Source organism: Cokeromyces recurvatus (assembly GCF_025118155.1).
Source record: "Cokeromyces recurvatus strain NRRL 2243 chromosome Unknown BX663scaffold_13, whole genome shotgun sequence".
NCBI classification, from domain to species: Eukaryota; Fungi; Mucoromycota; class Mucoromycetes; order Mucorales; family Mucoraceae; genus Cokeromyces; species Cokeromyces recurvatus.
In genome coordinates this window covers 528,127-552,562 of record NW_026251399.1, presented here as the reverse complement: position 1 = coordinate 552,562, position 24,436 = coordinate 528,127, and the positions used below count along the sequence as shown (strand labels likewise).

The following is a 24,436-nucleotide window of genomic DNA, read 5'->3' as shown; positions in this document are numbered from 1 at the left end:
GAAAGACAAATAGAGATTAGCGCTTTGTTTGTGTAAAAGGTAAATACCAGCATGTTCTTCATTATTAATAATAAGGGGAGTATCTTCTAATTAATTGATTCATTGAGCCCAACTGTAAAATACTAAATAAATAATCTTTGTGCTGGTTTTATGACTATTGCCATCAAGATAAGGTAGTATTATTTGAATACTAAAACAAGAAGATAAATAAAAGAAATCTTATGGATTCTATTCATCTAAAGGCATTTGTTGCTTAAAAGCTAAAGAAAGGAAAAGACGATTATAAAATAGTATAAACAATAAAGACTGCCTATTTGTAAAGCGATAAAAGGAATAGAAGAAGATGACTCTCTTCTGCTGTTTAAACTCTAAAAATATGTCATTTACTTTAATGGGGTAAAGATATTCATATTAGAGTAATATACTATTTACTGGTCATTGAAGGATGTGTGTGTGTGTGTGTGAATGTGTGAGTGAGTCAGTCTATCTGTTATAGACACTCTTCATTGGATCATATACATATTACATCAGCAAATTTATAAATATACATGTATTAACATATATCACATTGTTCAAGTCACAGTACTGCATAATAAACATTGGTAAAAATAAAATAAAAATGTCTTTTTCTTTCTTTCTTTCTTTCCTTTTTTTTTTTTTTTTTCTAAATCATAATAATAATCATGGAGCAGTCAATGTCACAATTTGCAAAAGAAGCTCTAAGTAATTTAAAGAACAGCTTCTTAAACAGTAGAAGATATTATGCTCAAATGGACCAAGAATCGGAGAATGAAGAAGATATAACAATGTCCCATAGTCTATTTTATTCGATATATGATAATAATGCGGATAGTATACCTTTGACTTTATCAAACCCCTATTCAGATAGAAGTGAATTGTTATTTGAACATGAAGATTCTAGTCATACTAATAATCAGGATGTTGATGATGATGATGATGACGACGACGACGACGATGAAAGTCCAGTAAATAATAATATATAAATGAATACATAAATAATCATGTATGTATGTATGTATGTATGTATTAACAAGTTTTTATATAGAAACCTTCAGCTATTTACCTTGATCAACCAACCACTTTTAATCATTTTCCCAAAGCGCTATCTGAATCATTATTACCGACTTCAACTGCAGTAAAATGATTTTATTCACATGTTATCTTTAAATGTTAACTCTTTATTATGTACACATAGATTCCACTTGGAATTAAACCATTATCGACAAAAATGAAAGATAGTAGAAAATATAGGGATCCAATATTCGCTGCATTATATACCTTATGTCTTGCCATATTCTTATTGTCGAGTTTTATAGTACTATTTACAACTAATGTAAGATTGATTATAGATATATGATATACATATATGATATTTATTTATATAATATTTATATAGAGTCGTGATATAGAAGATTATATTAAAGGATCCACGTTTAAAACAATAAAAGATAGTGCAGGTTAGTCTATTCTAATTTTTCATTATATAACTTAAATATGAATTATACAATGTAATAGGTGTATTATCTGTTATCATTATTACTGCTTTAATGATTGGTACTTTTTGGTTATATATTTTACGTATCTTTACAAAGGTCCAGTATGATAATACATATTAAATAAATAAATTAGTAGGACTTATTTTATGTATCTCTAGACATTTGTATGGGGAACTGTTGTGTGCGTGCCAATTAGCTTAACTACCATCTTTATTTGGACATTAGTAGAATCTTTACAAAACTATTATATTTATGAAGGTGAAAAAGAAGTATCTATTACCACAAAAGACACAGGGTAATATATACATAATATATAAGTGTATATCTATATGTTTATATATCTGCATGTCATATTTATATTTATATATTATCATTCTGCTTAGATTGACTATAATGTCGTTTATTCCACTCATTTTAAACTTAATTTATATCAAGCTTATATTTGATTATAGGCATAGAATTAACAAAACAATATCTATAATAGAAGCAAGTTCTTACATTTATCATTTTATATATACATATTTGAAACTAATTATGTTATAATAGCTTTCGTGTGATGTCATAAAATATAATCCTGGTGTTATTCTTGTATCCTTTTTACTCGTAATTATATTTGTTATCTTTTCTATTATTTGGATTATCTTGTTTACTCGCTTATGGTTAATTGGTCATTTGAGTGATAAATCATCTTTATCAGGTAATTAAAAGCTAAAAAACATGTATATATATATTATATAAATGAAAGACTTTGACAAAGCCATATAAATAGGACCTGTTTGGATTGTAAATAATTATGTATATTCATTAGCAGCGTTTTATATATTTATATACATGTGGACAGCTAGATTATTGATGTATATGGAAAGGTTAGATAGAATACAAATACAATTATTATACAAGATATTCAAATTTAATTTTGAATACACAGATTTATATTATCAGCTATTACCGCACAATGGTATTTTCATCGTCAGGAACCGATGAATAATAAGCCGTGGAAAATAGCATTTGTAAGGGCAACAAGTACTTCATTTGGTACATTGGCTTTGGCTAGTTTAATTTTAGCTATTATTCAGTTTTTACAACTTGTAGCTAGTTTAATGAGAAAGGTAAAGATATGCATTCAAACAAAATAAGTTTTAATTTATTTATTTATTTATCTTTTATAGTATTCAAAGACTTCTAGACCATTTGCAAATGTATTAAGTTTTATATTGAGATATATTGATATTCTTGTCAGTGCATTTAGTAACTATACAATTTCTTTAACTGGGATTACTGGTGAAGGTTTCTTTGCTGCTGCTCAATCTGCAACAAAAATATTTAGGCGTAATTTATTGACAGGTGTCTTTGGTGGTAAATAAAAAATAATCATAACAGACCCACTACATGATACTAATACCAAATTATATTTACAAGATCTATTAACTCAACTTATGTTGTATATTGGTGCAAGTATAATTGCCTTAACATCTGGTTTTAGTGCTTATGTTTATGCTACACATAATCTTCATTCACCACATGGATTTATTGTCGGTCTTATAGGAACACTTATACCATGGTATATGTCTCAATTCTTTTCCTATATTATGATTAGCATGTAAATACATCTTTAGTGTCATCTTTTCAAAATTTAATTTAACTTGTTTTATATATATATATATATATCAAATAGTATAGACGCAACTTTCCTTTGTTATGCTATTGATTTAGATGCAGGCACAGTGCATTTATCCGCAGCTCATACAGCTTTCTCAGGATTTGATTAAAATAATCTTTTATACCATTTTCATATTATTATTTGTATATATATCATGTAGTATTTGTATACATTTACAGTAGCACTATTTATTTATTTAAACATACATATTCGATTATAAATAGTAATTTATACATTCTTCTTATCACAAGTGAAACTTTTGAGATTCTTGTCTGTTTTTCACTCTCCTCCTAGATAGTTCTTTCTTTATTATTTTATCAATGAAATCAATTTGTTAAAATACTTTTACAATGCTGCTAATAAAATTTAAAAGTTCAAGTATAAAAAAGGCAGGTCTTTGAATAAATTCATTATTGCTTAATCATACAATGCATATATTTTTGATCAAATCAATTACAAAGGAAAATATCCAGCACTAAATGCAGTGAAAATTGTATAATTTTGTAGTTTTATCTTTTTTTTTTTTTTTAAGTCTGAGATACTTTGATATATATGTATATAAAGCAATTTTCTTATCTATCAAATTTTAACTTTTCTTGAGTCTTTTGAAGACACTATTTTATACTATAATAGATAACATAGATTTAATACTGCCCAATGATGACATAATTTATTTGTTAATAAAAAAAAAAAAAAAAGAAATACTTTGTGTTTAAAAGAAAAAATGGGAAAGACTGTTACTATCGAATTTAGTAGAAAGAGGGAAAATGGCTTCTTTATCTGTTTACTCGAGCAAAACCAGAATAGAAATGAATATTCAAAGTAAAACAAAATAAAAAAAAAAAAAAAAAAAAAAAAAAAAAAAAAAACTGATTTATTATATGCTATTACGTACCATGTGTATTCATACATTATTATTATAAAGATTTTTCAAGTCTCTTTAGGGGGAATCTTTTAGCTAAATAAGTATGGACTGGTCCCAAAACAACAATTCTTTCATAAGTCAATGCTGTTATCATATTTCCAATGACTAGACCCCATAGTTTCCATCGAAATTCCCTCGGCATCACGTTATGTCCTAATGGTGTATTATACGGAGTAATAAAGGTAGTAGGCGGCTCATAACCTATTTGCTCAAGGACCTCCCTTGTCCCACAATTAAAACGAAACATACATCCAAATCGATTTGGATCTGCTAATGTCCAATAGGAGGCAATCGCTAGATACAAGAGCCAAAGACATACAAGTGTATAATTTCTCCAAAAGCTTTGTCGAAATTTGTAACCGAAATTAAAAACCGCTGCATTGTTGATGAATTGATAAAGACAAACAATACCTAGTACCTCTCCTTCATAATTATCCGCTAAGAGCATCCATTTAGATAAGTCAACTGCTCGTGAATCAAATTCATTACATAGGAACCAATCTGTATATAAATGAAAAAAAAAAAAAAAAAAAAAATATTTTTATTAAAAATTAAAAATTAAAAATTAAAAATTAAAAATTGTATATGTATTTATATTTACCTTGCTTATAAAGCATTACAAAAGCGCTAATTAAAAATATCCAGTTAATAGCAACTAGACCCATACCTGAGGCAAGTGCTTGAGGACCAAGTAAACGTGCTGTAGGTCGATGAGGAGAAAGATTTGAAGCAGCTTTTGATTGTGAGACAGCATATGTAAGTAAGACTGTAATAAAAACGTCAATAGCAATCCAGATAGCTTCTGACATAGAAACTGAAAAGTAAAAAGCAAAGATTTTCAACATCATCATTACTTGTCCATATACTATTATGAAAAAAAACAAGTATTATACAAATATATATATTAGTTTTCTCTTTTCTTTCTTTCTTTCTTTCTTTCTTTATATATATATATATATATATATATATATACTTACAAATCAAGTATTTGTAACCAGTAATGGATGTTGCTAGAGCTCCACGACCTTGACGAATTAATTCAACACAGGATCGAACACTACGAATACTTGTATTGAATGGAGAAACAATAGATGCTTCAGCATCAGACATAGCAATCCCCACATGCGCTGCACGTAAAGCACCACAATCATTACCACCATCACCAGTCATAGCTGTAATCCCTTGTTCCATATGCAGCTGAACACATTTTACTTTACCATTAGGTGTCATACGAGCAAATACACGCGTATCCAGTAAGTACTGTCGCATCAGGTCGTGATCGTTTAACCATTCGAATGCTTTCCCGGTAACAGCGAGTTCAACAGGCGTATGATCTTTGTTCATCAGAGAATGATCCACATTGATGTCTGGGAATGTCTCTGGATCATCCACATCACACCAGACGACACGTCCCCTTTGCGAATCCAAGTCGCCCAAGAGGACCCGACTGGTCTTTGATGTCGTCATGCCGCATTGACGAGCGATATAGACACCTGTAAGGGCTGTGTCACCCGTAATCATGATCGTGCGTGTGTCACCTCGTTTCAATTCAGCAATGTTCTCTGACGTATCAGGTTTCAACTGATTTTTAAAGATAATAAGGCTCAAAAAATGAATATCAGTTTCCATTTCATCTCGTTTCCATTGTTGAAAGCCATCAAGGCCACCTACTATTTGATCCAAGTTGATTTCACGATGCGCAAGAGCAAGCACATAACAGCCTTCTCTAGCTTGATTTGCAGTTATACGATCGTAATCCTGAGGGATCGAATCTGGATGAGAGAGTTCCTTAATTTTTTCATAGGCCCCCTTGATAAAGATATGAACCTTGTTCGTGGCTGTATCTAAGACAGCAACGGACATGGACATACGAGCATGAACAAATTCATAGCGTTTCAAGACATGAATTGGAGATTGATTATCAGTTTGAGAAAGAGATGATGATGATGGTGGTGGTGGTGGTGGTGTCAGAGTATCAATATAGTCAGTATGATCGTTTAATTGCCATCCAGAGGACCTAAACATTTCAATATCCACAGGGTTTCCTATAAATTGACCATTTAAGGTTGTTACAGCATGACACGTCGCAAGACCGATTTGAACTAAATGAGGTAAGCGATCGACTGATCTCTCATGTCTATCAAATTCTGGTAGTGGCTTATTCTGAGCTTTCTTCTTGATCGGTTGAGCGCCAAAGAATTCAAGTCCTTCCTTTGTGAGGGTCCCTGTTTTATCAAAACAAAAGAGTTGAACTTTACCTGCCATCAGGATTCGAGGCAAGTCAACGCAAAAGATCTTTTTCGCTTTTAATCGGTTGGCAGCAACGGACTGGCCTACAACCAAGGCAGCTGGAAGCAAAGGGGAGACAAGTTGAGAGATAGCAAACATCGCATAAAACCATGCACTTGTGCCCTTTGCGTACATCCAGATAGCTAAGCCAAGACAAAGTAAACCGCAGCAAAGTAAGATTAAGATGACAACCTTAATCTGCTCATCAAAAATAAAGGAAACATGGGTTGGGAATAAGATCTTCTTGACAAGCTCACCTTTATCAGTTGCAGTACCCGTATGAGTTACGAGAGCAGTCACTCGACTCTCATTCGAAGCAGGTTGAGCTTGAGAGATAATGGTACCAGAAAAGATAGTAGACATCTTGCTACTTCCTAAACGATCAAAGACTGTCTCTACATCATCCTTTCGTAGAGGGAATTTACGAATAGGTAAGGGCTCGCCTGTCAAGGAGCTTTCATCAGCAACGATATTGCCTGTCAATATAACACCATCACAAGGAGTTGTCTTACCCTCTGTCACTTCAAAGACATCCCCTGGCAAAAGATCTGCAATCGATTTTTCTTGCCAGTGGCCATCACGAAGAATGTTGATACGATCTGTAAATTCGGCCATTTTTTTAATTCGTTTTTCAGATCGAAGACGAACGATTACCTTTACCAGAGCAGAAACAAGAATGACAGCAGTATCAGCGATACCCACTTGCCCTATTCGATAGGAGAGAAAAGAGTAGGGGAAAAAAAAAGTTTTCAGTATAAAAGAATATTCATAAAATAAAGATTAGACATACAATAAGCAAAATAGTAAAACAACCAAAGAATAGTAAATTGATAAATGTAAAAGAAGGATGAAAATTCTCGAAACAAGGCAATGACAAAATTTGGGACATAGACTTCAATAAAGTTAGGACCAATTAATTCTTCTCTCATAATAGCTTCTTCAGAAGTCAGCCCATAATCTAAGGCAGCAAGACCAGCATGAGTATCAGCTAAATGAAATTGATGAGGCGAAAAGGAATCACTTTCTGGATGATAAACATAACGTGTACATTGATAGACAAAATATTTGGTTCCACTAGAGGTATAACGAAGTGGTGCATTAGTCACTACTACATCCAAGCCAAGTATACGCTTAGATTTCCATTCTAAATATCGAACAAAGTCTGTAATACGATCTGATTGATCCACCATGAGAATCAAAGGGGATTGACGCCTTTCAATTTGAACATATTGACCCTCTGCATAGTTACATTTGATCCTAAAGAAATTTGGCAGTCTGAATCGAAAGATAGTGAAACTAGCAAACCAAAAAAACAGAATATACCACATTCCAATAAAGGTACTAGCCTGGATTTCTCCATAGCCACGGAAAAGAGAGTAATTTGTATAGTAATCCTGTGTCATGAGTATCATGAAAGCTACCTGTCCCACTGTTTGTAAAATAAAAAACAAGAGAGAAATATCACCAAGCCAGTTTCGCTTATAAGCATGTATGATTGTATCATTATCATCAAAATCAGAAAAACTATCTGAGCTATTAGTAGTTTTGGATTTTGTATCCATTTTTTTCTCTTCCAATGATAATATATGCTCGGGATCAATATATGTATCTCTATGAACTTCATTGGCTTTTTTCGTTGATAATTGTTGTGGCTAGTTAAAGAATGTTAGTAACGTCATCGAACTGTCACTATATGAAATATATACGACTCCTTAACTCGCCTCCACCCCTTTTTTTTTTTTTTTTTTTTTTTACAACACTATCCTCCTCTTCCTCCTCGTTATTTGTAAAATTTTACTTGTTACCTTTTCAGTAAATTTTTTAAATAAAAACCAAAAAAATAACGATATAAAGCAAGAACCATAAAAGCTATAGAGAGCAATGAAAACTGGTTCTGTAAATGTAAGTTGGCCATAATCAGGAGTAGGGCATTGATGCCACATAGCAGATTTAGGGTTAGGTAACCAATTAGGAATATTTTGAAGATTTGCAGCTTTTGCACATGCTTCAGCACTTTGGTTGGCCTTATTTTCGACCACAAAATTTTCAATATTTGTTCGAAGATTGTTACCACCACAAGAATACACCTTACCGATTAATGCAGGAGCACCGGGACAAGCACATACAGATACAAGAGAGTCATCGCAGATCTCACGACATTGACTATCAACACAGTAAGTTGTACCTTCTGGACAAGTTGGAGGTTTATTATCTGGGGGGCACATGGCAATATCACGTACACAAAGTTCCGGGCATGGATACGAGTAATAAGTTGGCAACTTACAATGATTACCAAAAGCATCATTATCATTCACTGTTAATTGATAATTGATTAAAATAATGATTTTTAATATTTAATTTTTTTTTTTCTTTCTTTTTTTTTTTTTTTTTTTACCTATATGAAATTGTGGGGAGGCAAGTGAAATTGAGATAAAGTGGCCCAATATTAGTGACAATATAATAATCAATGTGCCATTAAGGCTTAATTGAATCATTTTAATGAAATAGTTTTAGTAATTTTATATCTTTATATCTTTATTATAAATTTGTCTAGAAGAAATATGTGAATTGAAGGGAAAAGTGCAAATCGAATTTTGAAATCTGCTAATGAAATTAAAATAATCGTAGATTAAAAAATGAAATAAAATAAAAAGACAAACCGTTATAAAATCGCTCTGCATAATTTAGATAGGTGCACCCCCCTCCTTACTTTTTTTTTTTTCTATTTATCAATAAAACTAGAGTATTCCGTACTACGTGATATGCTTTTCCTTTTCCACTACATCGTTAGGTGTCAAAAATGACTTCTTAGCTTTGTATACAGTTTCACTGAAATAATAGAAATCAAAATTCGGGTAATTTAATCGTACTATGTCTATTTTCTTTTTCTTTTTTTTCTTTTTTTTTCTGTGAACACTTAATGTCGCCACAAGCTTTTCTTTTCCTGTAACAATATATATAGATTCTAGTTTTCCAAATTGATTGAGTTAATCAAGTTTTGATTTTTCGCATAAACTATTTAGCTTTTTTAATGAAATTAATTATTTCGAATTGTATTTGAAAGTATTTTATTTGATAAATGCTATTGACTTACTAATAAATAGAAGACAACATTCATTCTAAATAAGTTAAACTTATAAGCAGTAAATCTACCAGTACAATTCCAGATATAAGTGATAAAGAATGAAATGAGAACTAATATATGTTTATTACATGCAGGTATTATAACGTACAGCATGTTACTTTCTTTAAAGCAATTTTAAAAAAAAAAGCTGTATTTTAAGTCTAAATAAATTTTAATGCTCAATAAGTCTTTGATAGGATCAGAACTTGTCTTTGATAAAGTATAAACAATGACAAATATGATGTCTAATGCTTCTACTTTAATAATAGTATCCATCACACTCTAATAAATAATTAACACTTTGATTTTCTTTTTTCCTTTTTGTGAATCATTGAAAAAGTTTAAAAGAATCAAAAGAGTAAAAAATAGATGTGTATGTATGTAAATAATCACATTTTCTATTAAACATAGTAACAATTGTATTGTTTGTAAAAAAGATTTTTTGAATAAAGTGAGTTATCTTAATGCTAGGATTATTGAATAAAGTATTGGTATAAAATAGAACACTTTGATATTTCGCGTTTAAGAATTGTCATAAAAGAAAAAGAAAAACAAGTAAGTTATTACATAAGATGTGTATTCTAGCTATGGTTTGTATACTTGATGCCATAAACATGCAAGTTTAATTATTCGATGCATACTATAGACCAAGTATATCTTCGGTATGCATATACTTCATCATATATATATATGTAAACTTGCGCTAACAGCTTAGTTTTCTTTTAAGTACTGTTAGCAACTCACTCATAGTCAATACATGTTAAGTTGCTGTAAAGTGTCAAGAAGCCACTTCTTCCTTTCAATTTGATGTCTAATTATTTTATTATGATCAGCTCTTTATTTTATTAGAATTCCTAATAATACAGTTTTCAAGAAAATTCGAGCAATGTTAATCCAAACATTGAAAATCATAACTTAATAAAGGATAACTTATTTTTAACATGGAAACTTTACTTTATTCTTTTATACTATACTATTTGGCTATAAGAAATAAACAGAATGTCTGTTTAGCTCGTTAATAATAATGATGATATTTTATCATCACGATATGGCTAAAATCATTAATTTAAAGAGACTTCTGTTTAAAAATAAAAAGTAGTTACTACAGGTCTGTTTTTTTGGTTTTAGTTATTGCTTTTATGAATTTTGAATAACACTTGCAAAATTGCAATGAGTTTAAATAAGGTTTAGCAGAAAATGAGGATACACAATCACAACAATAAATTATGTGGAGCCCAATATTTTATTTTTTCTTACTTTTTTTAAAAAAAAAAAAAAAATAGGTATGCTCTTTAAGAAGAGATAACAAGCACACACTAGTAACCTTTAAATACGTCATTTGTGGTAGATTGCAATGATATCTATTGTGTGCCATTCGTACTAATTTATGAAAGCCATTTTAATTTAAAAAGGGAAAAAAAATGCGGGGTTAAATTACATACAAATTTCAGTTTATTTATTTATGATTTCAAGCATAAGGAAGCCGAATATCGCATCTTCATTTTGTAAACATTGATATTGCTGAGTCACCATAAAGCTCCTGGAAAAAAAGAGAGAAATAGATATATTTATATAATATAATTATTAGAAAACAACTTTATAAGATTATGAGTGAGTTTCTCAAAGTAGTAAAATTTGAAGAAAAGATATAAGATTTATTTCTATATTATTTATTTATTTGAATTTATACTCGTACAAAATCAATTATATCATTCCTGAGCTATAATCGAAAATTTCCATATAACATTATTTATTCACAAGTCTTCTAGCAAATGCATATTCGCCCCTTTTAAAGTGTACGATTGATTAAATGTATTTAATGGATATATGCACAATTACTATAAAAATGAAAACCTGGTTCAACTTTTTTTGATTGTAGAATTTATTTATTCTTTGAAAGCTAAAGAGCTGTGGTACTGTTTCAGTAGTATAGCTTAGTAACATTATCTCATTTGGAATAAATACATCTTTAAAATTTATTCAAATTGTTAAAAATCTTTAGTTTTATCTTTTAATAGTTAAGACTTGAAAGTATTTTTTTTTTTTTTACTGTCTGCTTTGTTTCATTAATCTACTTTACTGAAAAATAAAACAAGGCTATGAATTAAGAATAGCTTACTTTCTTGGGGGGGAGAAAACAGAAAGTATAGCAGAACATTCACATATCTATTCATAATTTGTTTATATGAATCTAAGTTATAGAAAACAAGATATATTTGGATTACAAAGACAATAAAGACCAAGATGTCAGTGTATACACTTTTATCCAAATGACTACTAGCTAAGAGAGTTAAATTCAGTTAACCAGTAAGTCATCTGTATAGACTGTTGATATATTATCGCAAATGTGTTCAATTTATTTTGTTTTCGTTATTAAGAACGAATGCTCATAGGACAGCATTTTTTTTTTTTTGCAGAGTTCTTCGTTTCGCTGGAGAGCATTTGAGCGACGACTTAATATGGAATGGCTTATATATATATATCACAGTTACTGTAAGTATACGGCTTTTACAGACAATCCAAGTGCTATATGTATATATATTTGACTGCAGTATATATATATATGTATACATATACATGTGTCTTTAATTTATGTTAAAGTAAGCATATTAATAAAGTTCACTAATAACAATTTTAGAAGATGGTTAAATTTTTTATATATCCTATTTCAAGCTTTTTATATATGCACTTTACTTTAAATAATTAGAAATCACAGATATTCGTAAAAAAAAAAAAAAAAAAAAAAAAAAAAAAAAAATTGGATGCCGACATCGACGTCACGTTAAGACACCTTCATACGCGTCAGTTCTTGCACAAAAAAAAGGTAAGAACAAAATTAAGGTCCACTTTCTTCTCTTTTTTTTTTTTCATTATTCAATACATACATATTTATAAATCTATACAAAATGGAATGTCTTTTTGGAATTACAGGCAAAGGATTTACATTACTTGCTGCTGATACAGTTAGTGCTCGTAGTATTGTTGTTATGAAAGGTAGTGAAGATAAATCTCGTGAATTGAACTCGCACACAGTTTTACTCTACAGTGGAGAACCTGGTGATACTGTCAACTTTGCTGAATATATTCAACGCAATATCAAACTTTATGGCATCAAACATGACATTGAACTTAGCCCTAAAGCAGCTGCTACATTTACTCGTCGTGAATTAGCCGATTCTCTTAGAAGCAGAGTAAAAATTATGGAAAAAAAAAATAGATAGATAGAAAGAGAAAAATACTAAAACAGTTATTTATTATTAGCATCCTTATTCTGTTAATTTGATCATTGGTGGTTATGATGCAAAAAAGGACAAATCTGAACTTTATTGGATTGATTATCTTGGGGCCATGGCATCATTACCTTTCTGCGCACAAGGTTATGGTGCATATTTCTGTACATCACTAATGGATAGATACTACAAAGAAGATCTATCCGTTGAGGAAGCAAAGAAATTAATGGCTATGTGTATACAAGAACTTAAGACAAGATTCATTGTTAATTTGCCAAACTTTAAGGTTCAATTAGTTGATAAAGATGGTATTCATGAAGTTGAATTGTAATTTCGAAATATAATATACACAATATACAAAAAAAAAATACTTTTTTAATATAATGGTAAATGTAATGGGGGGAATTAAAAGGAAAAAAAAAAAAAAAGCGAACAACACTATATATGCATGAGTGTACCGAAATAGTATGTATGATAATAGGTATTGTATATCAGTAAATAATAGAGCAATTATTTAAGGGATAATATAACACTATGTTATATTTGCATTATGAGGGTTAATCATAACATTATTTTTGTTTTAAAAAAAAAAGGGCTTTATTCTATTAAGTTTATTATATTTAAAGTGTTGGCGGAATATGTTTTTTAATAAATTCAGCAATATCCCTTATTTCAGTATCGTTTGCTGAATGAGGAAGACCAGGATATGTTTTACGTGTTACATTATAACCTAGAGTTTGAAGTAACTCTGCGGATTCTTTACCATATTGAGGTAAAACAACGGGGTCATTATCGCCGTGGCACATTAGAATGGGTGTGTTTTTATTTGCTTCAGAAGCCAACTAAAAAAAAAAAAAATACATGAATATATCTTTTTCTTTTAAAATATACATGCATATAAACTTACACTAGAAAATTTACTAGACAAACCAAGCCATCCACTACAACCAATAATTGCACCTAATTTATATTCAGAGGTCAACCCAGTTAATAAAGAAAGGACGCATCCTTGAGAGAAACCTCCAACAATGATACGATTGCTTGGGATGCCACTGTTAACTTCATCACGAATAATTTGATTCACTTATATAGATGTATACATATATTCTATTAGTAATATGTTATATATTTTCAAATTATATTGTTATCCTACTTGAAGCTACAGAATCAAGCATTCCTTTTTCATCTTCTTGCTTTAAATGTGATTTATCAAGACCCGTAATGTCAAACCATGCTAGAACAAATGCATTAGTATAAATATATAAAATATAGTATTATAATTATTGAATTACCGGGCATAGGATATCCATTATTTAAAGTAACAGGCTTAATTGGACTAGAAAAATAAAAGAGTTAATATTGATTAGTGCTAAAACAAATTTTCAAGTAGTTTTGTTTCGAGAAAATTACGCATTAGGGAAAATCCATTTAATATAGGGAAAAAGGCTTGAAAGTTCTTCAGCTAAAAATGACCATCCAGCACCTGTATCACCAAGACCATGAAGCCATAGAACAGTAGCGGTTTGCTTTGTTTTGGCGGAAACAATGATTGAAGGAAATACCATTTACTGATTATAAAAAAAAAAGGGGGAGAAGATAAAAATTTTAAGTTACAGACGTTTTTTATTATTTGTTTTTTTTTTTCTATTCTTAGTTTAATACAATGAATGTTTGAATTTACTCAAAAAAAAATTATAATTAATTGGCACTAGTACCATATTTCTTCTTCCAAATATCTTCCATCTTTTCGTCAATTCTAGTAAACAAATATTCAGCACCACCTAATACATGGCCTTCCAAAATATCAATAGAAAACTCATCGGGAATAGTACGAAGAGGAGCATTTAATTGACGGCACATGCTTTCTGCAGTGGCAGGCATATAAGGACTAAGAAGAGCAGATAAGAGATAGATTAAATTAGCAGCAGTAGCAACAACAGCATCACACTTGGTACGAGATTCTTCAAAGAGAGCATTATTCATATTGGCTTCTTGAAGATATTGATTACCACGAGCTGAAATAGTCATGGCGATACCAAGACCTGCTCTAAGTTTAACAGCTTCCATAGTTTCAATATATTGTTTCAAAAGATGGTTAACATCTTTGATTAATTCACTTTCTAATGGACCAGAGAAGTCAGCCTTAGGAATAACACCATCATATTTAGCAAAAATGAAGCGAATAGCACGATTAACAAAGTTACCAAGATTATTTAATAATTCACTATTATTCTTGGTAATAAATTCATTCCATGTAAACATGGAGTCGCTAGTTTCAGGACGAACAGACATAAGGTAGTAACGCCAGACAGAAGGTGGAATACCAGTTTCTTGTGCATTGTTTCCAAAGACACCAACATTACGGGATTTGGAGAATTTACCTCCTTCATAATTAAGATATTCTATTATACCATAAAGGATTAACATGTGTGTTGTATATAAATATATATATATTATTTATACACTTACCACAAGTACTAATATGATTCACAACTGTCCACTTTTCACCAGTACCAACTTCACAACCAGGGAAAATAACAGAGTGGAATGGAACATTATCCTTACCCATAAATTGATATAGTTTAACATTATCAGGGTTCTTCCACCATTTTTCCCATTCATCGGTGTAGTTGGCTGTAATACTAGGATAACCAATAGGAGCATCAAACCAAACATAAAATACTTTATTTTCATAACCTTCAAGTGGAACAGGAGTACCCCATTTCAAATCACGAGTAATACAACGAGGCTTCAAGCCTTCCTTCAACCAAGACTGAGTAATGTTTATACCATTAGCAGACCATTTACCTTCAGTAGAAGATTTCTTGAAAGCCTTTTCAATCTCAGGTTGAAGCTTACCCAAATCAAGGAAAAGATGATTAGATTCTCTAGTAATAGGAGTATTACCATCAAGCTTACAGCGAGGCTTGACAAGTTCTGTAGCGTTCAAAAGTTTACCACAGGCATCACACTGGTCACCACGAGCATCATCATACTTACAATGTGGGCATATACCCTCAACATAACGATCTGCCAAAAATCTTGTATAAAATTGTAAAAATTACTTATCCTCCTATTACCTATTTCTTTCTTTTTTTTTTACCTATTACACTTTTCACAATATAATTGAATCATAGATTCCTTAAGAATATTACCGTTCTTATAATTCTTCAAAAAGATATCCTGTGCAATTTTTGTTTGTTTTTCAGTAGTTGTACGACCGAAAAGATCAAAAGATAAATCGAACCACTTGTATACACTGGTATGAATGGCATTATACTTATCACAAAGTTCTCGACAAGAGACTCCCTCTTCTAAAGCTTTAGTTTCAGTAGCGGTACCATATTCATCTGTACCGCAGAAGAAAGCGGTGTTGTAACCACGAGCACGACAATATCTGGCATAAACATCTGCACTTAAAGTAGAACCAACAATATTACCCAAGTGGGGAACGTTGTTGACATAAGGAAGAGCAGAAGTAATCAAAACATTACGTTCATTGTCTTTAGGAAGAACTCTATTTGCCAAAAAAAAAGCATTAGTTACTATATATTAATATACAAGTATACACTATATCCCTTACTTAATAGAAGGATCAATAATTTTAGCAGCAACTTTGTTAACTTTTTGAGTAGTAGGATTGAAAGTAGGCTTAGGGATTTCCTTAGTTACTTTCTTTTCAGCATGAGCTGTTTTATTTTTAGGCTTAGCGCCTTTGTTTGTCTAGGTATAATATGTTGTCATTATGATGAACTATTATTATTTCATATTGATTGTATGTTACCTGTTCTTTAATATGTTCCACACCAGCAACAAATTTTTCATTCTTGGAAACAGTTGCAAACCAAGCAGATAAAACAGGATATTTGCTAAGGTCTTTAGCAGAAGAAAGTGTTTCGACAAGAGTACCATAATAAATAACATCAACTACAGTAACTTTATCTGATTCCTATAAAAAGTTTATTCAGTAATCCACAATGTGTAAGAATATTTTGTTGTTATTACCTTAGCAAAAGCTTTATCATGCTTATTCATAATATCTTCGACATTTTGGAAAGCTTGATCAATTCTTCTTTTAATAATTAAGGGGCTAACAAGTGTTTCTTCTTTTTCAATAACAGTTGATTGTAAAGCATTGAAAGTAGTAGCGTTAAAAATATATCTATAAACAACAATGAATTGAATTGGTATAAACAAAGTAAAATTTCCGTTCTTTTTTTTTTTTTTACTTTAAAGCGGCATTCGCGTCAGTTAATGTAAAGTTGTTACTAACAAAAGTAACAGCATCGCCAGAAGTTTCTACAAGTTTAGCACCTGTAACTTTAGCAGCTACAGATAACTTCAATGCATTTGCATAAGGCTTAGTATTGGCTGCTAGTTTAGGTAGAGTTATCTTAATCGCTGCGGGCATCTCTAGATAATGAAAGAGGAAGAGTTTAAATTTTACCACTACACAAAATTATAAAACATCAAAAAAAAATAGGAGAAGATAAGCCACAGACATCTAATCAGCTGAAACGTTGATTATTATGGCGTGCTTTCGAAATCTTTATTTGTTTATTAATTATATACTATTATTTAGAAAGAAAGAAAAAGGAATAGAATAGAATAGAATTGTCGTAACGAATTTATCTTTGAAATTTTGCTCTGATTATATTATATTTTTTATTGATTGTTTGTATACAAAGTAATTGTGTATTGTTTTTTTTTTCTTTTTTTTTTTTTTTTTTTCTCTCATTTAATTAGACTTCACTAATTGGGCTAAGGTGTTTTCGATATCTTGTGCTGATGCATTTTGGAGAATGACTTTACGCTCCACACCTTTATCTATTGACGAAAGAGCTTTAGTAATGACGCTCTATCACATGTATCTATACAATATATAATTACCAAAACGAGCAAAGGCACGAGCTTCTACACCACTAGCTTCACGAATTAATATAGGAAGCTCAGGATTAGCTTTTTTAATATCCAAGTAATTCTTTGCAACAAATTCACTAAAATAATTCGTTATTAATATTTCCAACTTGACTCAATTCTTTGATTTACCGAAGGCCACTACTAGAAGGTGAAGTCTGGCAGAAATGAAGACGAAGCTCCTTAAGTCCTTTTAATTGTGTTCTAAGAGCAGACATAATTTGATAAATAAAGAGAGGAGAGAAAATGTCTTTTTATTATAGGCCAAATAAAGAGTGTGGGGCAGCAAAGAGAATAAATAAATACCAAGCCCTGCTGCTGAGTATAAAATAATAGATATTAAGTACCTACTTATTTCACAGACTCTTGAAACGGCTCTATTAAACCATGACGTATTAAAATATAGTTTTGATTAAGGGGTGTTTAAATTTTTGTTAGAATAACCAATAACATTTTTTTAGGCACAAGAAAATATGTGTATACGTTAGCCTGTTAGACAGGTCAGCAATATATTATATTTTAGACAACCTACCTGTACATATTTGAACTCTTGTCAAGAAGAGAACCGTGTTCAGTACGGCGATGCATTTCACAAGAAGATTAGGATACTTCCCTGAAGAAGATGTGTAGTCTTCCATAGTTAGAGAGAACATTTTGAGCAATTTTGTATATGCATATAGATCGATCTATGCCTCTTTGCCATAAGAATACCAGAAAAATTAACTATTATGTCTGTAAAATCAATAGTTTGGTAGGAGCTTCAGGTTTAAAAAAAAAAAAAAAAAAAAAAAAAAAAAAAAAGAAAAAGTCTGGCTTTCTACATTACTCATCTTATGTTTTGAACCAACTAAACAGTTGTTGTAAGGTATTAATATAAGTATACAAAATGATAGACATACTTGTAATATACAAATAAGCATTACCTTGATATGAGATTAGTCTACATTTCTCACAAATATGGCATCTTTTTGACTTGTATTATATAGAAATAAAATTAAAAACATGCTTATAGTTTATTTTAGGGATAATAGTTCATTTCTGCAGTTTATCATATCAAAGAAAATTTTGCATTTTAAAAAAAATTATCAATTTCTGGTAGATATTGCTTTTAAATGCTTTCAGTAATATGAAAAAACAAATAGTTTTTTCTTACATCACATGAATGGTCTATAATGACACAATGCACTATAATATAAAATAATAATTGACAAGGATATATTATACATGCTTCAAAGTTATATAATTGCTCTGGAGTATTAAGGGTAGTTACTGATTTTATTATTTGACAGAACTTTCCTTCACTCTCCTAATGGAATAGGCTATAATTGAGAATCTTTTATATTATTATTTTCCTTTTTTATCGAATAATATAATGATGAACATAAAGCGTTAATATTTAATCCTGACATTTATCATATATTCTTTCTTATTCTAACAGCTTTACACATGTTTTTATGAATACATGCAATTTATGATCTCTAATTTTTTATTATTAATTAAAACTTTACACACAACGATATTCTTGCAAAACAATAATATATTTAAAAATACAAATAAATTTAATTTCTCTTGCGCTTTTTACCAGAAACAGCTGAACCCTTTAAACGAGAATGAAGAACCTTCTTTTTGATATCATCTGGCTTAACTTTATTGCGGTTCTTATTCTTAACATTAGCAGTCTCATAGTAATGAACACCAACCTTCTTCTTCTTTCTATCAACTTGTTCCTCATTATTATTAACTTTAGTTTTCTTTACAGGCTGCTCTTCCAATTCTTCCTCCTCCTCTTCTTCTTCTTCTTCTTCTTCATTGCTCATTTCAAGCTCACTATCGATTTCTTCTTCACCTTCAATAATAGGAGCTTTCACTATAGGACCTTCTTCACCCACAACATTCTCAAAGACTTCATCCCAATCAGTAATTTCATCACTAACTGATTTTGTCTTATTTTTACTAGTAGATTTGGTATTATTTTCTTCTTCAGCAAGACGTGCTGCTTCTTCAGCCTTTTTAGCTTTTGCTTTCGCACGTTCATCAGCAATTAATTGAGCATTATTTGCTAAATCATCTTCCATGTAATCACTAATAACGTTAATCTTAGAGAACACTTGTTCAACACCAAGTTTCTTTTTCTTTTCATCATTTTGTTCTGTTGCAAGAGGTTCAACTGATTCTGGAGGAGGAACATAATAAGGGATACGACCACGAAGCCAATCATTAAGGACCATGATAGAAACATTATGCACATCAGGCTCACCCTTTTTAAGTAATTTACCTGTCTTTCTGGCAATTTGTTCAAGGAAGTCTGTATGATCAGTCCAACTTTGAATTCCATACGTTCTCTTGAGATATTCATGTCGAACACGCTCCAAAATAGTAGGGATGGTATCTTCAGGATTATCCATCTTTTCAACACGAACTGAACCCTTTAAGATAATATCTACTTCACCATCATCTGCGTTAGGTGGGACAACACCAGGACAATCAATAAGATAGATACGTTTCATTAAAGTAATATATTGCCAGACCTTAGTTTCACCAGGGATAGGAGCAACGGAACATACCTTTTTAGCCTTAAGTGTGTTAATGATAGAAGATTTACCAGTATTAGGGTAACCGATAAAACCAACTGAAATTTGTTTTTTATCGCTATGCAAAGAAGAGAATTGACGTAAAAGTTGAATAAGAGAACCTTTACCGAAGGAATTATTAATTGAAGCATGGAAAGCAAGCGTAGGAGCGCTTTTAGAAAGATGTGAAACCCAACGAGCAGTAGACCAAGTAGGAACAAGATCACATTTGTTTAAAACAAATATCAATTGCTTATGAGGTTTTTCCTTTTTAATGAACTTTTCAATATTTTTACAACGGGTGCCGATAGGATCGCGAGCATCAAGAACATGAATAATAACATCAGATGAATCAATAACCTTATATAATTCATTCCAAATACGCTTAGATTGACCAGCCTGAAGATACCAAGCACGTCCAGCCTCAGAATAATCGGATTCTTTATTAGCTAAAAGACTAGAGTCTTTTTCAGCTTTATAAGATTCTATATATTTTCAATTAGTTGTCATAATATTTTTATTAGATGATTTAAAAAAAAAAAGGTACCATGAATATCATCAATTTTAGATATCCATTCTTCCATTGAACCCACTGCCAACTTGGGCTTCTTTCTTTGAGCTTTAGCACCGAAGGTATTGCTAAAACTATCCGTTTCCAAAATATGCATACGGGTATGTTTAGTTGAATCTTGCAAGAGTGACATTGGTAGCTTATTTTGTTTTAATAAAACCTGATAAGGATCATCAACCTTGGCTGCAAGAGATTCACGAAAATCTTCAAGTGCTTTTTGTCCAATTACTCTTGTATTGCCTGATATAACATATTAGATCAGATTGATCATTTGATCTGATGATAAGATCATTTGTATAACTTACCAAACCATTTTCTGTTGGGAGCGATTCTAGCTGTTTTAACTTCTGTACTCTGAAAATCGGCAGCCTTGACGATTTTACCTTGAGAATTTCTAATGGCTTTGCCACCTTTCAACATGTTGATGTATTTGATCTTTTTAGCATCTCTATAAAAGTTTTCGCCCTTGACTCTCATGTTCTTTGCACGATCATCGCCTCCTGACTTGTCACGAGCAATTCTTTGCTTTTCTTTTTTAAATTGTCCCATTTTATTGACAATGTAATTTACAATCAAAAAAATATAATAACAAAAAAAAAAAAAAAAAAGAAAAAAAAGAAAAGGAACTTTCAATAGCAATTGGGCGGGGTTATTTTTTAAGAGAAAAAAAATTGGACTGCTTTTCTTGCCATGATTTACTTATCATAAAATTATAACTCTATTTGGCTCAGGATGCACAAACAAATCAAAACTGCCAAAGCCATTTGAATCTTCGCAATAAGAAAGGAAAAAAAAAGGTTTATTTTGGATTGATAAGGATCCAATATATACTATCATTCGAATAAATATTAAAAAGCCATACAAAAATGTCAGCTTTAATTGATTAAAAGTATAAGATTAACTAAACCGAAAAAATAGAGTTAATATGTATTTCTTCTGAAAACTATTTTTATTTATAAGTATTAGTAGGATATATTATGCAAGTATAATATTTTATTGTCAACATAGTGAATAAGTTTTTGTTTTTTATACAGTTTTCACACTTTGAATTCACACGATGTTAGTTTTTTTTTTTTTTTTTTTTTTGGACGAATTAAAATTACTTTTCAGATGATTTGCTTACCTTTATCGGATAAAATAAAAAAACTTCTGCCTAGATCAACTTTAGAATGGAAACAGCAAGTAATACAGTGGAAGAAGCGGATACAGTAAAACATAAAGTAAAACAGCGTAAATGCGGCTCAACCACCTATATAAGAGTAAACAGCAATGCATGCTCCCTAAAAAAGCAAAAAGAACCAACGCACGGTTCAGACGAGAAAAAAGAGATCTTCGTGATCAAATGCTCCTTGAAAAATATCTGTAGATACGCTGAGCTCATTGATGAAATATCTTTGGTCGCGGCACACGCAACAAAAATGATGTGGGTAGGATCGTTGTTTATCAACTATCTTTTTTTTTTTTTTTTTGAAGCTCTTAACGAAGGGTGAAGAAGTTCCTATTATGAGTCAGAATGATGTCTACTCCATCTTTTTCATCGTCACTGGTAAAGGCAAAAAGTCTCCCAGTTATATTCAACAATACTTTGTTGAGTTTTGCAATGAATGTGAAATTGATGACACAATACTACGATCCTTCAAGAGTATTGGATTTTTTTCTATTTTATCCATTGTATGCAAACAATACGATGTGCTCATACGCAACCACGTATGTGAGAACCACGAAAGGAGAACAATTCGCTTCTTTATGGAATCCTTGCCCGATAAAGATCCTACATTTTTTTTTGCAAGGGCTTATATGTTAACGAAAGAAAAACTCTAGCTAACTATATCTATTCGCTAAAGCTGAAGCTGAAGCTGAAACAGAAATTCGTATGGCCGTCATCTGTCGAAAAAAATCAACATTTTGAAGAGACTTTACAAAAGACGGAGTCGTTATGATCTAGCTATCAAGCATTGAGCTGTAACTCGGAAGACCTGTACTCTCAACCACATCAATTCTTTAAATAGCTTTTTTACCTTCAGCAAAAAATAAGTGAAAAGGTGTACATTATGGAAGAAAAACCAGTCGCCGTTGCCTCCAAGTCCTACATTTATAGGAAGTTAAAAGAACTAACGTTTACTTCAATACTCAATAGACGAAGTTTCGAATATTTGCAGGACTTGTTCCTACAAAGCATTAATTCGAATGCTCCACTCATCCTTGGGCGGAAATTAGCCAAAGTCAAGCCTCATTTACCTGCTCTGGAAACGTTTGTCACAAGTGTCAAGTCAAGAATTGCTGATGGAACATTCATGCCTGAAAAATATACAGATAAACGTGGCTACCGGTTTTTCACTCTATTACCGATCTATTCATTTGAAATAAAGTCGATCCAAATAATAGATGCCACAGCTTTTTGGCGACTAGTGAAGAAATCTAATATTGAAAATTACCCAAAAAATACTAAAACGGAATCGGATCTATCAGATTTCTACTAAAAATTTCCGTAGAAAAACAACCAGCCGACTTTCTTAAAGATATTGAAAACAGCTGTACTGTCTGGGGAGTAGACTCCGGTGTCAATACATTTTCACCGCCGTAGATACATCTGAGAGGCAAAGGACAACCAGCTTAGACGAATATTACCATTTATGTGGTTATAATGATGCAACATTTATACGAAATCAGCATCAGAAGCAAAACATGGCTTAATACTCGAAAATATCAAACCTGAACTCATTGAAGACATTGAATATCAATGATTTTATTAAAGCATGTAAAGAAAAATTCGCGTTATATGACGATATTAAAAAGTACTATAACGAGAATAATTGGTAAGTGTTTAGACACTATAATAGTTTGCTTGTTTACTTACAAAAGAGAAACTTTATAGGAAGTCCAGACTGGAATTCCAATGTTACGTGAAGAAACAAAAAGGTGTGCATGAGATTTGCAAGAGGTTCGTCTATAACAGCAGCAAATATCATCAGAAGTCATCTACTGGTGTAAGGTTAGTTATTAATAATGTAAGCAAATTCTATCCACTTACCCCAACCGACCATAAAGAAAGGCTAGTAAAAACGATCATTGCTTTGGGCGATGGTGTGTTTAATACTAGTTCACGAGGCAACAAGTCGTCACCGGTCAGAACTATTACAAAAACGTTGAAGAGGTATTGTGAGCAGCAGTTAGAAGTAGTAATGGTTGATGAATACCTCTTTACATTTTTAAAGGTATGAATGATTTCTTGTTGGAACTCTTCTAAAGCTAACTTTTTTTTATCTGAATTTCCTTTTTTTTTATCCAAAAAAGGTAAGTAAATCATCTATTTTTTCCTTCTCTTCTTCCTTTCCTTTACCTTTTTACCTCTTGTCCCGTAAGAGGGTTTTTAGATACTTTTTTTCACATAATTTGAACTGACCTGGGCAATCCAATATAACAAAGATATTATGTGCTCATAGGTCGTCTCATAAAAAAAAAATGTTTAATCGTATAACAGATAGACATACCCATCTGCCGCATACTGCATGATTTGATTGGTTAATAATATATTGTATTCAAAGTCAGTTTACGTAATTCCTGATCTACAGCAATGAATTGGTAGAATTTCGTTTCAGACAAATAATAAATATTTTACTTGTAAAAACTTAA

At 31.1% G+C, this 24,436-nt stretch overlaps 10 protein-coding genes across 10 annotated transcripts; 5 read left to right on the top strand and 5 right to left on the bottom strand.

Moving 5' to 3' along the window:
• Positions 1 to 664: 664 nt before the first annotated feature.
• BX663DRAFT_536571 (plasma-membrane choline transporter-domain-containing protein) lies at positions 665 to 3,553 on the top strand. Its single transcript, XM_051530633.1, has 13 exons — positions 665 to 986; positions 1,067 to 1,156; positions 1,217 to 1,354; positions 1,418 to 1,478; positions 1,537 to 1,613; positions 1,676 to 1,812; positions 1,901 to 2,003; positions 2,064 to 2,214; positions 2,287 to 2,383; positions 2,446 to 2,626; positions 2,687 to 2,873; positions 2,937 to 3,117; positions 3,193 to 3,553. The coding sequence occupies exons 1-13, from the start codon at positions 684 to 686 to the stop codon at positions 3,284 to 3,286; spliced, it is 1,800 nt and encodes a 599-aa protein (XP_051382754.1). The 5' UTR covers positions 665 to 683; the 3' UTR covers positions 3,287 to 3,553.
• Positions 3,554 to 4,094: 541 nt separating this feature from the next.
• Positions 4,095 to 8,886, bottom strand: BX663DRAFT_552164 (uncharacterized protein; the record flags this gene model as incomplete). The annotated part of the gene is made up of 7 exons (XM_051531344.1): positions 4,095 to 4,603; positions 4,704 to 4,967; positions 5,080 to 7,098; positions 7,182 to 7,648; positions 7,715 to 8,043; positions 8,197 to 8,705; positions 8,787 to 8,886. 7 exons carry the CDS (start codon positions 8,884 to 8,886, stop codon positions 4,095 to 4,097), a joined length of 4,197 nt encoding a protein of 1,398 aa, XP_051382753.1.
• Positions 8,887 to 12,421: 3,535 nt separating this feature from the next.
• Positions 12,422 to 13,076, top strand: BX663DRAFT_434841 (nucleophile aminohydrolase; the record flags this gene model as incomplete). Its single annotated transcript, XM_051523085.1, has 2 exons — positions 12,422 to 12,706; positions 12,777 to 13,076. The coding sequence occupies 2 exons, from the start codon at positions 12,422 to 12,424 to the stop codon at positions 13,074 to 13,076; spliced, it is 585 nt and encodes a 194-aa protein (XP_051382752.1).
• Positions 13,077 to 13,158: 82 nt separating this feature from the next.
• Positions 13,159 to 14,359, bottom strand: BX663DRAFT_454920 (Phospholipase/carboxylesterase/thioesterase). The gene is made up of 5 exons (XM_051523832.1): positions 14,156 to 14,359; positions 14,038 to 14,081; positions 13,899 to 13,979; positions 13,653 to 13,828; positions 13,159 to 13,587 (listed from the first exon to the last, which is right to left on the bottom strand). The coding sequence occupies exons 1-5, from the start codon at positions 14,308 to 14,310 to the stop codon at positions 13,366 to 13,368; spliced, it is 678 nt and encodes a 225-aa protein (XP_051382751.1). The 5' UTR covers positions 14,311 to 14,359; the 3' UTR covers positions 13,159 to 13,365.
• On the bottom strand, positions 14,349 to 17,163 carry BX663DRAFT_510409 (tRNA synthetases class I (M)-domain-containing protein). The gene is made up of 7 exons (XM_051527749.1): positions 16,975 to 17,163; positions 16,751 to 16,907; positions 16,530 to 16,694; positions 16,329 to 16,468; positions 15,849 to 16,262; positions 15,215 to 15,786; positions 14,349 to 15,147 (listed from the first exon to the last, which is right to left on the bottom strand). The coding sequence occupies exons 1-7, from the start codon at positions 17,154 to 17,156 to the stop codon at positions 14,444 to 14,446; spliced, it is 2,334 nt and encodes a 777-aa protein (XP_051382750.1). The 5' UTR covers positions 17,157 to 17,163; the 3' UTR covers positions 14,349 to 14,443.
• A 320-nt stretch (positions 17,164 to 17,483) lies between these two features.
• Positions 17,484 to 17,880, bottom strand: BX663DRAFT_435180 (thioredoxin-like protein; the record flags this gene model as incomplete). Its single annotated transcript, XM_051523105.1, has 3 exons — positions 17,484 to 17,572; positions 17,636 to 17,742; positions 17,795 to 17,880. The coding sequence occupies 3 exons, from the start codon at positions 17,878 to 17,880 to the stop codon at positions 17,484 to 17,486; spliced, it is 282 nt and encodes a 93-aa protein (XP_051382749.1).
• Positions 17,881 to 19,122: 1,242 nt separating this feature from the next.
• On the bottom strand, positions 19,123 to 21,421 carry BX663DRAFT_536566 (NUC091 domain-containing protein). Its single transcript, XM_051530632.1, has 4 exons — positions 21,109 to 21,421; positions 20,780 to 21,043; positions 19,617 to 20,717; positions 19,123 to 19,595 (listed from the first exon to the last, which is right to left on the bottom strand). Exons 1-4 carry the CDS (start codon positions 21,350 to 21,352, stop codon positions 19,222 to 19,224), a joined length of 1,983 nt encoding a protein of 660 aa, XP_051382748.1. The 5' UTR covers positions 21,353 to 21,421; the 3' UTR covers positions 19,123 to 19,221.
• Positions 21,422 to 21,972: 551 nt separating this feature from the next.
• On the top strand, positions 21,973 to 22,712 carry BX663DRAFT_552159 (uncharacterized protein; the record flags this gene model as incomplete). The annotated part of the gene is made up of 3 exons (XM_051531343.1): positions 21,973 to 22,062; positions 22,277 to 22,445; positions 22,648 to 22,712. 3 exons carry the CDS (start codon positions 21,973 to 21,975, stop codon positions 22,710 to 22,712), a joined length of 324 nt encoding a protein of 107 aa, XP_051382747.1.
• Positions 22,397 to 23,241, top strand: BX663DRAFT_510396 (uncharacterized protein; the record flags this gene model as incomplete). Its single annotated transcript, XM_051527748.1, is given in 2 exon segments — positions 22,397 to 22,655; positions 22,675 to 23,241. A coding segment is annotated over 1 exon segment (348 nt), but the record flags the coding sequence as incomplete, so codon positions are not given.
• Positions 23,242 to 23,599: 358 nt separating this feature from the next.
• Positions 23,600 to 24,003, top strand: BX663DRAFT_510395 (uncharacterized protein; the record flags this gene model as incomplete). The annotated part of the gene is made up of 2 exons (XM_051527747.1): positions 23,600 to 23,619; positions 23,679 to 24,003. A coding segment is annotated over one exon (290 nt), but the record flags the coding sequence as incomplete, so codon positions are not given.
• Between the last annotated feature and the right edge of the window lie 433 nt (positions 24,004 to 24,436).

Coding starts and splice junctions, on each gene's coding strand:
- BX663DRAFT_536571 (XM_051530633.1), top strand. CDS start 684: ATGGAGCAGTCAATGTCACAATTTGCAAAAGAAGCTCTAAGTAATTTA. Junction 1,157..1,216: donor TATTACCGACTTCAACTGCA/GTAAAATGATTT, acceptor ATGTACACATAG/ATTCCACTTGGAATTAAACC. Junction 1,813..1,900: donor ATTACCACAAAAGACACAGG/GTAATATATACA, acceptor CATTCTGCTTAG/ATTGACTATAATGTCGTTTA.
- BX663DRAFT_454920 (XM_051523832.1), bottom strand. CDS start 14,310: ATGGTATTTCCTTCAATCATTGTTTCCGCCAAAACAAAGCAAACCGCT. Junction 14,082..14,155: donor AAATGGATTTTCCCTAATGC/GTAATTTTCTCG, acceptor TTATTTTTCTAG/TCCAATTAAGCCTGTTACTT. Junction 13,980..14,037: donor TAATGGATATCCTATGCCCG/GTAATTCAATAA, acceptor CATTTGTTCTAG/CATGGTTTGACATTACGGGT.
- BX663DRAFT_510409 (XM_051527749.1), bottom strand. CDS start 17,156: ATGCCCGCAGCGATTAAGATAACTCTACCTAAACTAGCAGCCAATACT. Junction 16,263..16,328: donor ATTATTGATCCTTCTATTAA/GTAAGGGATATA, acceptor TTTGGCAAATAG/AGTTCTTCCTAAAGACAATG. Junction 15,148..15,214: donor GAATCATATTAGTACTTGTG/GTAAGTGTATAA, acceptor ATGGTATAATAG/AATATCTTAATTATGAAGGA.
- BX663DRAFT_536566 (XM_051530632.1), bottom strand. CDS start 21,352: ATGGGACAATTTAAAAAAGAAAAGCAAAGAATTGCTCGTGACAAGTCA. Junction 21,044..21,108: donor TCCCAACAGAAAATGGTTTG/GTAAGTTATACA, acceptor ATGTTATATCAG/GCAATACAAGAGTAATTGGA. Junction 20,718..20,779: donor TAAAATTGATGATATTCATG/GTACCTTTTTTT, acceptor GAAAATATATAG/AATCTTATAAAGCTGAAAAA.